This window comes from Talpa europaea (genome assembly GCF_964194135.1).
Source record: "Talpa europaea genome assembly, chromosome: 4".
Lineage (NCBI taxonomy): Eukaryota > Metazoa > Chordata > Mammalia > Eulipotyphla > Talpidae > Talpa > Talpa europaea.
Window position 1 is genome coordinate 34,007,437 of NC_140070.1, and position 15,629 is coordinate 34,023,065.

Below are 15,629 nucleotides of genomic sequence, written 5' to 3' on the forward strand. Positions count from 1 at the left end.
CACCAAAGTGTTTACAGTGTTTATGATATAGAAGTGTGGGAATAAAGGAAAGGGGAAGGAATTGGCCTTTTTTACTTTTGTATTTAAAATATTGCAGTAATATTTTGTTCTCATAATAAAAGAACTTCTGTACAAAACATCAATGATATGGAGGAAACTTGTATGAAACCTAGTTTATTGTGTCAGAAAGCTACTTATTTTGCAAATACCAGTTTTAAGCAGGGATTTATAATTCTAACTTGGGAAACAGAAAGGAATGTTAAAAATATTTTGCATGTTTGCAAGGAAGATATAATTTTATTATTAAAGTTACCGCAAAAGTAATTGATAATTTTGAACAGATAAGCATTTATGATAAAAAGTATTTGTCCTGTGTCAAAATTACATTGGCTAGCTGTTTTAGAAATATTAGTGTGTATGCATATCTGGGTGTGAAAATTGGATTCATAATATTTCAGTTTAATTCTTTTTCAATTGATTAGCCTTTAACCTATGAAGGTATTAATACCTTTTAATCTCCTCTTTTAAAACTTTAGGCCCGATGAGAGAAAGGGAAAGTTAAGGATGCTGGAGCAGAACAATGGATTTCTCTTTCTCTTTCATGCAAGGGATCATGGGAAACACAATTCAGCAACCACCTCAACTCATTGACTCCGCCAATATCCGTCAGGAGGATGCCTTTGATAACAACAGTGACATTGTTGAAGATGGTGGCCAGACACCGTATGAAGCTACCTTGCAGCAAGGCTTTCAGTACCCACCTACGACAGAAGATCTTCCTCCACTCACGAATGGCTATCCACCTTCAATCAACATGTATGAAACTCAAACCAAATACCAATCATATAGTCAGTATCCCAATGGGTCAGCCAATGGCTTTGGTGCAGTTAGAAACTTTAGCCCCACTGACTATTACCATTCAGAAATTCCAAACACAAGACCACATGAAATTCTGGAAAAACCGTCTCCTCCACAGCCACCACCACCTCCTTCGGTACCACAAACTGTGATTCCAAAGAAGACTGGCTCACCTGAAATTAAACTAAAAATAACCAAAACTATCCAGAATGGCAGGGAATTGTTTGAGTCTTCCCTTTGTGGAGACCTTTTAAATGAAGTACAGGCAAGTGAGCACACAAAGTCAAAGCATGAAAGCAGAAAAGAAAAGAGGAAAAAAAGCAACAAGCATGATTCATCCAGATCTGAAGAGCGCAAGTCACACAAAATCCCCAAATTAGAACCAGAGGAGCAAAATGTAAGTTGAAACATCTTTTTGAAAATTTTGTAATATTTCAAATTTACAGGAAGTTCCAGAGATTTTTCACTTTTTATCTTGTCAAATATAAATATTTCTGATAATTTCTAATCCCAGAAAGGAGCTTATGATATTATAATTGGTATTGAGTAAACATTTGTTGAATGAATGAATGGACATCAGTTGAATGAAGAGAGATTTTTAAAACATGTGATACTAAGAATTTTGTTTCTTGACCTAATAACTCACTTGTTATAATAAACTCATTTCTGAAGAATGAAAAGGAAAGGCAAAGAGAAGGTGGTTAATACCAGTTTTTCATTATTTCAGACTAACTGTTGCTGGTAGAGCAATTTTAGTACTCATTGTTAATGTGTTTGCTGCAAAAAAATTTGAAGTAATAGAGGAACTTTTTAAATTAGTGAATATTTATATTTACTGATTAAAACTTCAGTTTTTGTAAGTCATCTTTCATAGATAATTTAAGATGCATGGTGCTAAATTTTTTAATAGCTAAGGTTTCAGTTTGAATTTTTATCCTCATAATTAATTATGTAACAAATTAATTCTACCTTGAATGATACATGGTATGTATTAAAGATGTTTCCCAGACATTGGGACAAAATTATTTGGGACAAAACATATGTGTGTGTATATATATGTGTATGTATGTATGTATGTATGTATTTTTGTGTATGTGACAGTTGTATACTTTTATATCTGGTATGCCTGAATAATATGTTATCTTCTGTTCAAAGAAATGTTGACTTATCAACTCACTTTTGCTTGGTGATAGGGTTACAGTGCTTTGTACAACTCAATTGTGATTTTTTATGGAGTAAAGCACAGTGGTTCTACACTTCGACAAGTCTCAGTATGATATTTTGATAGGTTCCCTCATTTTGATAGGTTCCCTCATTCTTCTATAGTTTTCTTATTCAATTAACAAGTATGAATTCAATTAACAAAAGTCTAGCTGCTGTGTGCTCGACTCTTAAGAATTAACAGTACAACAATGGGTATGGAAAGCTGTGTGGTGGTTCCTCAGAACACTAAAAATGGATCTACCATATGATCCAGCGATTTTACTCCTAGGAATCTACCCAAAGGACACAAAAACACTAATTCAAAAGGAAACCTGCACTCCTGTGTTTATTGCAGCATTATTTACAATAGCCAAGATGTAGGAATAACCCAAATGCCCCAAATAGATGAATGGATCAAAAAGTTGTGGCGTAATTTATACAATGGAATATTACTCAGTGATCAAAGAACACAAACTCATGCCATTTGTGGCAATAAGGATGGAGTGGAAGGGATCTTGCTTGGAAATTAGTCAGAAGGAAAAAAGGTAAATACTGAATGTTCTCACTTATATGTGGAATATAGAGATACCAAGCAAAGGGTCAAGAAAAAGTCAAAACTAGCAAGCTGACGGTAGAACTGAAACATTACAGCAAAGGAGGAGGGGAGCAAAATAGGGAAGGGATGAACACAAGGGAATATGGTTCACGGGTGGCATGGTGGTAGGTTACTACAATGTGGGGACTACAATGATGTAAGAAAAAAATTAATAATAAAAAATTAAATTTGGTATAATGAAAGAAAAAAAAATGTAGAGCAGTGGGTGAAATCTAAAGATGCCAGTATGCAAGATGCTTATATTCTAGGAAGAGGAACCAGAAAATACATACACATGTATATATGTATAGAAGTTCAAATAGTGATGAGTATTATTTAGAAAATAAAACTGGGTAATAAGATAAAAGTAATCAGGTGTTCTTAGTTATATTGGTATCTTAGTTTATACATCTGCAAAATTAAGATTTTGGAAATGGTTTTTGAAATGTCTTTTAATTCTTATGTCATATACATAATATCTTAACGCCATTTGTTAGGTAGATAAATAAATGAAAGGAGAAAAGTTAACTTTTTTGCACATTAGATATATTCACTGTAGCAATTCTTTCTATAGACCTGAAGTGAAAAGATATGAGATACACTTAGGCCATTGGAAATCAGAAATGCATAAACCTGAATTTTGTTTTAGCTTAGTTTCCAAGTATTGTCTTGCTGGCCCATCTTGCTTTTGCTCTAGTGAATCTGGTAAATAGGGGAATGTCCAATTTTCTTATTAGGCTAGACTTTTGCCTTTATTGATAAAGTTAGTTAGAATAGATATCTTAAAATTGAAATAGAACTGGAAGCAATTAGGTAGGATAATAGGATCTATTTACTCTTTGTATCCACTTTTTGCTTTATTTGAATCTAGGAAAAAATTCAATAGTCCTTTTGTAATGAGATTTTATAGTTAGTTCTGTCTTTGCTGGCTATCTGCTATACCTGGCTCTTTCTATTACTTAAACCTTCAGTTTGTAGGGGAAATCTAGATTTTTTTACTTGTTTCTCTTCCTCCCTCCTTACCTTTCCTCCATCCTCCATTCTCTTTCCCTGAAGTCCTCTTCCCACATCCCTCATCCTTCACTCCCTCTCTTTCTTTCAAAGAAGTGAACAACTAAGAACTTTAAAGCTAGAACTACCAAGACTCTTCCTTGTTAGTGTCATGCTTCTGCTAATCTACCCAGAAAACTAATGGTGTGCATAAATTAATTTTGTGTATTTTTTAAAATAGTTCTTAATTGGATTTCTTAATTTGCATATCTGTTTTGCATCCTTCAGGATGATTTTTTTAAAGTTTTAATTTTTGACATCCTATACCTCCTGACTATCACTGGGGATCCAAATTATTGTTGTTTAGCATTATAGAGCACCTTAAAAGTGAAAGAGTTGTTCTAGTAAGTCCTGATGCTCCTGGATAGCTCCCCTCCTGCAGATGCCTTAGAGAAGCATTTATATGATGCTTATAGAGAACTATCTACCCGGGGAAAAAAAATTTAAATTATTGTTCTCAAGCTGCATTTGTGTGTAGTGTGTGTGTGTATAAAGAACACTGTTTATTTTTTGAGAAAACAAAGTTTCATCTAAAATAACACTATTAGATAAAATTTTATCTAAAATGCACACAAAATAACTACTTTCTTACTTTGTAGTTAATCTACAAGTATTTCCTCCCACTTCTGAGCTCCTTGGCCTTTTACAGAGTGGCTGTTTATTTGGAACATCTAAGTATAACTCCTCAACAATGAAAATGTGTCCAAACATCTAGTCAGCAGGAGACCTGAAATCACTATTGAAATTGTATATTTTATAAAGCTGCTAGCTGTTTTTCTTCTCACCAAATTAGAAACATGTGGAAATATTTCTGCATTTCTTTCTCCTTGGCAGGTGTAATGCCTCAGGCATGTGAGGGTAGGCCCTATTCAAACATTGGTCTTCTGTGAGCACCTCAGTGGGCTTATCCACTTGGTCTCATTAACTCTTAGCTTGCTATTTTTATTTATAGCTGGTTTGGTGCTATTAGCATTAAGTTAGAGGGTTGAATATGGTTCTGTAGTCTTAAAGGATTTTTTTCTTAAAAAATACTTAGGAACTGTTCACATGCATATGTTCTTTTTATACAGATTTTTTAGTTTTTAAGATTATAAACAATCAGTTATGTTGGAAGTAAAAAAATGCATGAACAATTTACTGTCTTTAAAATTTTCTTTATACTTTAAATGTGATATAAGTTTTCAGTTTTTTTAGAGAGTATGATTCTGCTTAATGTTGAACTTGAAAGTGTTAAAAATTTGCATATTATTTATCTTAGTAAATCTCTAGGTTTTAATAAAAGTACTAAACCAAAGCTTGTTTTTAATTGTTATTTGTTTTTTATTGTGGTATGATGTGCATATGACAATACTTGTGGGCATATAGCATCATCATTTGATATTTGTGTATATTGTAAAATGTAGACCAAATTTTTTTAAAGGAATATTGAGGATAATGTAATTTTAACTGGTCTCAACTTTTTTTCTTGTTTAAGAAACTTGCTGTGATTCTCTCCTGGAATATTGGTCTTTCCCATGTGGAATCAATTAAAAATGTAAAAAAGTAGTGTATGCCCATAAAATCATAAATTTAACATTCAAGTGAATCAAATGCTAAGAACTCACTGTCATCTTTTTTGCCGATGTTTTCTCTCTGTAAAGCAACACTACTAGTATCAAAAAAGATATCTTCTGTTCTTACTTGATTTTAATCACTTTTAAGCTTGTCCTATCCAAAGAAAATGGATTTTATATCCAGATGTTGGTAATTTTATCTGTTGGTAATTTTTGATCTTTATTTTTCTTGATATCTAAAAACAGTTAACTTTTGTTGATTATTTTCATTTCCCTTTCTTAAACTGGTATTTCTGATACTATGTTAGCTCTGACTTATCCTTCTTAGCTTATTTTTGAGTTCAAGTCATAGATCTAATATGCCTTCTGACATTTCTATTTTGCATACATATTAGCATATGTTACAATTTACTAATTTGCTAACTAGCAGAATTTACTAATGTACTCATTGCAGCATCCTTAGTTGACTTTCCCCCCTTTATTAGTCTTAAAAATTTAGAATAAATCTTGGACTTCTTTCTTTCCCTTGTTATTTTTTTCCTTTTAAAATGACTGTGTAGGGCCTCCCCGGTGGCCCAGTGGTTGAGCGCTGGGTTGCGAAGCTGCCCACAGCCTCTGCGGCGCCAGTTCAATCCCTGGCTGCTCCCTGGCCACCAGAGGAGGGTCCCGCATGGCGCGCAGACCTCTCCTGCCGCCCGCTGCTCCCCTCAGCAAATTACTTCGATCCTTCTGCCTGCTCTGCTCCCCACTCTGGCTCTGGTGAATTCTCTAGCCCTCCCGCGCTTCTGACTGTACCCAGTGGTTGTATAAATAAATAAAATAAATAAATAAAAATAAAGCTTAAAAAAAAAAAGAAATGTTTGAAAGGGTAAACTTAAAAAAAAATAAATAAAATGACTGTGTAAAATCAATTCTATGAAAGTGATTTTAACAGTATTTCAAGCTAGCCTGAAAGCAATGCCAACAATCCAATAAACCAAAAATTAAAAAAAAGAAGATAAGCTGTTTGAATAATAAAAAGGTCTTGAAGGAAATCCTGTCTTTAACCCAGAAAGGGAAAAATGTTAATGGACTTCAGATAAATTCTTATAATAGTAGGATTCTATTGTTTGTAAAGATTAGTCACCACATACCTATCTAACCCTCAAAAAGAAGAGATCCTTTACACCCAGACATCATGAAAACTGAATGTACAGGGGAGGATGACTTGTTTTCTTGGCTACATCTGTGCTTCCGTGAGTGGTCCTATTTTCTTACTGTAGCGTGAGAATGAGAAGCTGTGGTGAAGGCTTAAGCTACATCTGTAAACTAAAATGAAGCTATGAAGGAGGCCCATGAAAATGTGTGCAACATTTCTAAACTGCTTTTTTATTACAGTAGTGATCAAGAAAAAGAATTTCATTTGAACACAGATTTTCTTTTCCTTGCTCAATGAACGTGTCTTTTCAGATTAGGTATTCATGATGCTTTCACAGATAGATGCATCTGACATCTAATTTTGTGCACATCAATAAGTTGTTACTTTCTTTCATCCAGGATGTTTCTAATCTCAGTAATTTAATTAAACATTCTGCTTCCCCTCTTGCCTTTCCAAAATATTTTCCACAGAGCTACTAATACTCTTTCAAATATACAAATCAATATATAATACCCCCTCTATCTAATCTCTTCAGTGGCTTTTTATTGCAGCTGAGATAAAACTCTTGAACATGGCTTACAAGGCACTTGTAATATAGCCTGCATCTCCACTGTCACCTTATAAACCTATCTCCTTTTGGAAGTCAGTTGTAATAGTCTTCTTCAAGTTTCTGCCTTTTTAACCTTAGGCACCTCACATATGCTATTCCTTTCTGGGATTTTCCCCAGTTTTTACTAGATTAACTACTCTTCCTTTGATTCTCAAATTATAATTTATTTTCTCAGACACCTTTCCTAGTCTTCATATCTAAATATAAACACATACATGTAACCATTATTTCATATACTTACATTGTAAAAATCTATATGTGTTTATTTAATATCTGTTTTTTTCCTACCCAAACTAAGCTCTTTGAGGCCAGGAATCACATCAGCTTGTTTCACCGTTGTCATAGGCACTGTTGAGTAGTTGACACTTGGAGTTTTGAATATTCATTTGGCTTATTATTTCCTAACAGTTTGATACCTTTTTACAAATTATGAAACTTTGTTTTTGCAAAAGTCCTAAATTAATTGAATGAGAATTTTCAGTAACCTGTAGAATTAGCCTTTTTTTTTTTAGTGGAATAAGCCCTCATTTAATGGATATACCCTTCTATTTAAGCCATCTCAATTAAATTTTTTTTTGACAAATGAGAAAACTTTATTTTAAATTACAGAAATAACTTGCTTTTATATAGAAAATGCATAATGCAAAAGGATAGAAAATCTTCCTTCAATATTTTCTTAATTTGGGCCTCCCTGGTGGCGCAGGTATTAAGTCTCAGTGCTATCAAGCTGTCACCAGCCACTGCAGCATAAGTTCGATCCCCTGCCAGGGAGCTAACACACGTGATATGCAGCAGACCTTTTCCATCTTGCCCACCACTCCCCTCAGCAGTGTATTTCAGTAAATCCGTCTGTTCTGCTCCCCATCTGTCTCCGGTGAATCCTTTCACCCCTGCACATCTGGCCTATACCCCAGTTCTTCTGTGCATAAATATAAATATTTTAAAAATATATTTTCATCATTTCATTACCTAAAGATAAAACTACTCATCAGTTTGATATACAACATACCAAATATTTTCAAAGCATATATATAGGCTTTTAAAATAAAAAAAAAAACCAGGAAGATATTGATAGGCATGTAGATTACTGACATGAAATAATACTATGCTTACCATACTTCTGCTGAGGTTTTCTCACTTCGTATATTTCTGTTAGAATAGGTTCCTAAAATATAGTTGCTCGATTAAAGATTGTACGTGGTTTGAATTTTTATCAAGTTATTTGAGATAAAGTTGGTTTTCATCATTGTAATATAAAATATTGTTTTTCCATGTCATTTTATAGTGTATGTTATTCTATGTAGTTATAATTTAATTCTACATTTTTGGACATCTAAACTGTTTCTAACATTTGTTCTTCTTTTCCCCTAACATTTGTTCTTATCAATAGCATTAGAATGCATATCCTCATTCTTAATAAATATTTTTATATTTCTTATGCTTACAAGTGGATTTTACTGGGTCAGAGTCTGAAAATTTCAGGCTTTTTTTTTTTTAAGATTTTTTATGTATACAAGAGCTGGGGTACAGGCCAGAGATGCAGGGGGTGAGAGGATCTACCAGAGACAGAGTGGGGAACAGAAGAGGCAGAGTGACCGAAATACTCTGCTGAGGGGAGCAGCAGGCAAGACAGGAGAGGTCTGCCTTGCCATGTGGGTTTCTCCCTGGCTGGGGTTTGAACTCGTGCTGCAGAGGTTGTGGATGCTTCATAGTGTGATGTTTAACCCCTTGCGCCACCAGGGAGGCCCAATTTCAAGCTTTTTATACATACTGTTACTTTCTGGAAAAGTTTCCAATTATATCTTACTAGCAGTCTCAGAGTACCAATTTTCCTGACTCTGATTGGTTAAAAAAAAAAAGCAACAGTTTAATTTGAAATTAAGTTTTGAAAGTAATAAGACAATGGTAATAATAAAGGTAATAATAGCAATGGTGTGGAATGAAAAATTAATACTAATATATAGCTTCAAGTACTACATAAGTTATATTCATACTCCTTATGTTATTTGGTTAACAAATGTCCTCTATTGCCTTTGCTATTTAGTTTTCTTTGAATCTTTTTCTGTATGTCACTATCCTTTGGTTTGCTGGCAGTTTATTCTTTTCACCTATATCTTTTCACCTAGGGACCAAATGAGAGGATTGACACTGTATCAGAAAAGCCAAGAGAAGATCCAGTAGTAAAAGAGGAAACCCCAGTGAGTTGCTTTCTTGAATATTCTCTGACCAAATATGATGTAAGGAGGTGAAAGCAGAGTGATTAAATTATGGAATAATATTATTACAGTACTTTGTGCATAATTTCTAAAACTTCTCTGCTAATGAAGTTTTATGACCTTTTTCTATAGGTTCAACCAGTATTATCTTCTGTCCCAACAACGGAAGTGTCTGCTGGTGTTAGGTTCCAGGTTGGCGATCTTGTTTGGTCTAAGGTGGGAACCTATCCTTGGTGGCCTTGTATGGTTTCAAGTGATCCCCAGCTTGAGGTTCATACCAAAATTAACACAAGAGGTAAGCAAAAGTAAAAGGTTGGAAAAAAATAAAACTGAATCTTAAATGTTTTATATGAATATAAGATTACACACATATAACCTGATTCCAAAATACCTCAGTTTTTAATATCAGTGAAATAATTATGGTCATCTTAGCTGACAGAAAGATCTATAACTGGTATAATCCTTATTTTCCGTTTTAATAGAAATTTTTTTTTTTTTTTAAATTTATTTGTACAAGCACTGGGGTACAGGCCAGAGGCGCAGGAGGGTGAGAGAATTCACCAGAGATAGAGCAGGGAGCAGAACTGGCAGAAGGACCTAAGTACACTGCTAAGGCGAGCAGCTGGTGAGACAGGAGAGGTCTGCTGCGCCATGTGGGGTTTCTCACAGGCCTGCTGGTATCGAACCCATACTGTAGAGGCTGCGGATAGCTTCACAGTGCTGCGCTCAGCCGCCTGACCAGCAGGGGAAGCCCTAATAGAAACTTTTTTATCCTTTGTTTTGTCCTTTCTTTCACAACGTTTTTTTAAGACTATAATCTGACTTGCCTTTCATAAGAAATCTTAAAGACAGTACATGGATAAGTAATTAGATTTCTGAGATGAGCTTAATAGGCATTTCAGCCAACCCTTCTTTAAACATTTTAATTTCACCATTGACTTCTATGGATAGCAATTTTTTAACCAACATAGGTGCTTTTCATTCTGATAAATTTTGCAGGATGATTTTTTTTCTCCACCCCATTTGTGAATCTGTGCGTTTACTGTGACATTCTTATGAATTCAATATGACATAGAAGTATAGTTTAAACCTAGCTGTGTAACATAGAATCCTACCTTAGGAATGTTAATAAAAATTAAGAAAAGATGTTCTTACGTTTCTCTGTTCCTTTTCCTGGGTTTGACCAAAACATGTGGATTAGATTCCTGAAATTCTAGCATTTGGAATGGATTTGCTTAGTAGCCAAAGGAAGATTTGAACTTAGAACTTATTTTTGGATATCCTCTTTGTGAACTCACTCTTGTTATGCATTGAATTTCCTTATTGTTTGTGACATCTTTGCCCCTTGCTTTTATTGCTCCTTTAAACTTGGTATTTCTTGGTCCCTGTTCACTTTTATAAGGAGAAAACATACCTAAATCAGTTTAGCAAGTCAGATTTGTGACAGAATCCGCCTTCTCTGTAACTTTTGTGCTACATAGCCAGGAATCTGCCCTGGTATAGAAGGCAGTCATCTTGTCATAACCTGCTGATTAAAGGTTGGGGTAGCTTGATGCATCATTGGGGCAGATGTAAAATAACAAAACAGAAAACCAGTGTTGTGTGTCTATTTTGTGCAAGGCACTGTGTTAAGCAATTTTTTATGCAGTTCTCATAGCAGCAACACTGTGAAACAGGCATTATTAACCTGGTTTCAGATAAGTAATAGAATCTCAAGAAATCTTACTTCATAACCACCATATAGTAAAGTGAAAGTAATCAAATTCATCCAGTCACAATTTACAAAGATTGTAGGGAGACATTCCTGATTCCTTTATTTGTATCATAAGTATGTTAGGTTGTTAATGTCTGAAGTCTCTTGCAAATTTAATAGTCTGATTTTATGAATGGGAGAAGAATGGAATAAGGATTTCCCAAGAGGACCTGCCCTTCTTAAAGCAATTCATGTCCCTCTCTGGGTTGCCAAAGCACTTTGAGATGCTGTATCATGTGAGAGTTGTGGCTCTTCAGTTCTCTAATTTTCTCACCTTAGAAAATTATCCCTTTGAGATTATATAAAGAGTTTCATGTTTAATTACTTTATGAGAATCTACTCATTTTAGCTTTTTTTAAAAATGGGATACAAATGAAAGCACAATTTCACCTCATTTGTATTTCAAAGAAAGTATTTAAATTTAATTTTGTGAAATAATCTGGTTGGATATATGCTCCGAAGTCCCCTTTAGTGCTGAAAAACTGAATTTGTATTATTGAGGAGCAAAGAAATCTGACAATTTAGGTTAAAATGCATATTCTGATATTTAAATTTTTCCTTCTGCAGTAGTTTTTAAGTAATAGTTTTCTTGATTTGATTTATACACCATAAAATAAACCTTTTTAAAAGTGCGATTCAGTAATTTTTAAGTAAATTTACTTTTCTGTCTCTGTAGATCTGCCTTTCTGTAGATTTCATATAAATAGGATTGTACAATGTATGCCCTTTTTCACTTAGCATAATGTTTTAGAGGTTCATCCATATTGCATCATGTATCAGTACTTCATCTCTTTTTATTGCTAGTAATGCTCTACTGTTTGTCACATGCAGTTTTAAGAGAATTAGTTTTCTGGATACCAAGAAAACAGCATAAAACTTTATTGATTACATTGAGCACATGATGCCTGTGAAGCCTTTTGTATTGCTTATTATCTAAACTGCTTTGCAAACTCTTTATCTTGGTTATGTATAGTCAACAGTGGTTTCTATATTATTATCAGTATTGTTATTAGTCAGATTCTTAGCATTGGGAATGTATAAGTTTTCGCACATATACAGTTCTTTGTAAGAACATGTTGAAAATGTTTTAATTGGGCCTCCCTGGTGGCGCAGTGGGTTGAGCGCAGCGCTGTGAAGCTGTCGCAGTCTCTGCAGTGCCAGTTCTATTCCCAGCCAGCCAGGGAGCAACCCACATGGCAGGGCAGACCTCTTCTGTCTCGCCCACTGCTCCCCTCAGCAGTGTCTTTGTTCCATCTGTCTGTTCTGCTCCCCACTCTGTCTCTGGTGAATTCTCTCACCCTCCCATACTCTGTCCTGTACCCCAGCTCTTGTATAAATAAAATAAATCTTTAAAAAAAGTTTTAATTATGTCTATCTTAAGTTGTATTTCCTTGTTTAAGACTTATAAGTTTAAGAGTTAAAAATGAATGCTTTTTCTGTTTTTAGAAATAAAATACATATCAGGTCAAAGCAAAAGCTGCCCGTTGTCTCATCCTGCAGATCTATAACTACTATTAAAAGTTTGAGAGTTAAGTCTTTTCTCTATGCATATTGTAATTAATAGATAGAAAATAAAGCCTTTTCCTGAGAGTTTTATAATTACTTTTAATCTTAATATATGTATATATATATTTTTAAAGATTTATTTTTATGTATTTATGAACTAGGGTGTAGACCAGAGGTGTTGGGGGTGAGAGCACCAGAGACAGAGTGGGGAGCAGAACAGGTGGATCTACTGAAATACACTTTGAGCAGCAATGCAGTTGAGACAGGAGAGGTCTTTTGCACCATGTGGATTAGCTCCCTGGCTGGGGATTGAACTTGGACCGCAGTGGTTGGTGATAGCTTGATAGCACTGATAATTTAACCCATGTACCATCAGGGAGGCCCCGTGTGTGTGTGTGTGTGTGTGTGTGTGTGTGTGTGTAAGTTTAAAGCTAGATGGTTTTACCTGTATATTAAAACATTTCCTCAATATTTATCTATTGGAAATTTAATTTACTTTTTAGAGACAGGTATACTTGTTTTTCAGTCTTTCATATCTAAGAGTTTTTATTTTGCTCTTATTTTATAGTTTTCCACCCAGCAGGAAACAAAGTGCTAACATACAGCCAAATTGTTTGATTTGTTTTATCTGTAATAAATGACTTAATGTTGGAAGAGGTTGAAAATAAAGATTAAAATGAGATTTTGTTCTGTTTTCTGTTTTAAACTATAATTTATCCTTCGTAATTCCCTATTTGCTTCTGAATAAATAATTTTTACTTTTGGAAACAGATTATATTTTGTTATTTTGACCCTATTACTTTACCTACTATTCTGTCTCACATACTTACCTATTAGTTTAGGTTATATTTCTGCTTTTTCCTTCAAAACCCTTGTACTTTTGACATATTTTCTTTGATTAATTATAAGCAAATTTGTGCTTGGCTCTTCTCAGATTAGATGATATGGAAATCTGAGATGGGTGTGTGTTTTTTCTCATTGGCTATTTTGTATATGAAATTTTAATCTGATTTCAAAAATAGTTTCTTAATTTCTCATTAACGACTAATAAAACGAAAGTTTTTCAAATTCTAGATGTAACCAATGGCAGATAACGTTACTCCAACTTAGACCTGTGCCCATATTTTTCTAGACAGGATCTGCTTGCTGCCTTTCTCTCCCTACCTGTATTATCTTAGATTCCCCAAGAAGACCCATTTCTGTTATTTCTCTCTTGACCTGAGATGTATTCTGTAGGGCAGCATTTTTTCAACTATAGTAAAGGGCCAGTTTTTTTTCTTTAATTTTCAGTCCACCATGGACTAATACTTCTGCAAAATATAATAAAATTAACTATTCGAAAAATGAAAGGTGGCCAGGGAGCTACCCACATGGTGCAGCAGACCACTCCTGACTCGCCCGCTGCTCCCCTCAGCAGTGTATTTCAGTCAGTCTGCCTGTTCTGTTCCCCACTCTGTCTCTGGTGGGTCCTCTCACACACAAAAACACACACCCCCCACGCCTCTGTCCTATATCCCAGCTCTTCTATGCATAACTACATAAATCTTGAAACAGAAAAGATTTTTTTAAAAAAAATGAAAGGTTTCCCTCTCTATTCCCTCTCTAAAAACAGGCCACCCCCCCCAAAAAAAAAAAAACATAGTACAAAATCCCTGATCATATATCTAGATGTCTTGGGAATGTCAAATTATAGTCTAAATGCTTACTCTTAACTTTTGTGCTTATTACGTCGTATACAGACTTGTTCTGGGAACCACAGTATCAGGGTCGTAGTACTTTATAGCAACAGTTCTTAAATGTTTTGGTCCCAGGACCCACTTTACTCTTAAAATTTGAGGGCTCTAAATTTTTTTTTTTGTATGGATTACATCCTCTGCTATTTATTTTAACTAAGAAATCAAAATTTAAGGATATTTACTAGTTTATTTAAAAATAAGCATTATCATTATGGTTTTATAAAAAATAACAGATTTCCTAACCAAAAAATTAATAAAAAGAATGCCACTTCACAGTTTTGCAAATCTCTAATGTCTGGCTTAAATGAAGACACTAGATTCTTGCATGTTACTATGTTCACTCTATTATGGTTCATTGTTTTGATTGAAGTATATGAAGATAATCTGGCCTGACACAGATATGTCATTGGAAGAAGAAAGGCTATTTTAATGGCCTTTCAGACAATTGTAGATTTTTCTCTGCTATTAAGCAAAAAATTTAACAATTGGTGGTTTAGTTGCAATATGGAATCTGAAATCCTATCAGTAAAATATTTGTACTGTGACATTAAAATCCATTGGTTCTCTGGGCCTCCCCGGTGGCGCAGCGGTTGAGCGCTGGGTTGCGGGGCTGCCCGCAGCCTCTGTGCTGCCAGTTCGATCCCCGGCTGCTCCCTGGCCACCAGAGGAGGGTCCCAAATGGTGCTCGGACCTTTCCTGCAGCCCGCTGCTCCCCTCAGCAGTGTACTTCGATCCTTCTGCCTGCTCTGCTCCCCGCTCTGGCTCTGGTGAATTCTCTCACCCTCCTGCGCTTCTGACTGTACCCAGTGCTTGTATAAATAAATAAATAAACAAACAAACAAACAAATAAATCTTAAAAAAAATCCATTGGTTCTCTTGCACTTGATCTTTTTTATACCTTTGAAACATTGCACATTGGCTGTTTAAAAAATACTGGTTCGCTAAGTCATTCATATTTTCCAGATGTTAGTGTTGACATATTTCTTTATAGAGAATTTAAAAAATCACTTTTGTTAATATCACTGCTTACTCAGAAAATTCTTTGATTATTGAGAAGTTGAAAGACTCATAGGGGCAGATACTAGTTTTTCCAAAATTCTAATTTTTGATTGGAAGATCAAATGTCATTACTGGCAACAAATGCTGTCAGTTGTTTTCCCTGAAGTGACAAACTTATTTGTTCCTTTTTTTTTGAGGAATAGTTGTCAAGTGCCCAAATTAAAATAACCATAATTTTTCTGTTAGTAATTCTTTCAAGTAAAAATGGTGTTCCCCTAAAAGTGGCCAATTCACCTTGCAACTTACACAGTCACACACAACTGTTCCTCAAGATAACCATCATACTGTGCTTCGATATACGAAGTGCTTAATGCATACTTCCCATTTTGTCACATAGACTATTAACAGACAT

The 15,629-nt window shown here is 34.6% G+C and overlaps 1 protein-coding gene across 2 annotated transcripts in view; it reads left to right on the plus strand.

Annotated features, from left to right (window-relative positions):
* Positions 1 to 535: 535 nt before the first annotated feature.
* NSD3 (nuclear receptor binding SET domain protein 3) overlaps positions 536 to 15,629 on the plus strand; it is a gene marked incomplete at its 3' end in the record, with an annotated part of 66,633 nt that continues 51,539 nt past the window's right edge. For both annotated transcript variants that reach the window (XM_084232837.1, XM_084232838.1), the window contains exons 1-3: positions 536 to 1,255; positions 9,134 to 9,205; positions 9,356 to 9,518. In XM_084232837.1, the coding sequence (XP_084088963.1) occupies positions 581 to 1,255; positions 9,134 to 9,205; positions 9,356 to 9,518 (910 nt within the window). In that variant the 5' untranslated portion in view covers positions 536 to 580. The remainder of the gene's footprint in view (positions 1,256 to 9,133; positions 9,206 to 9,355; positions 9,519 to 15,629) is intronic.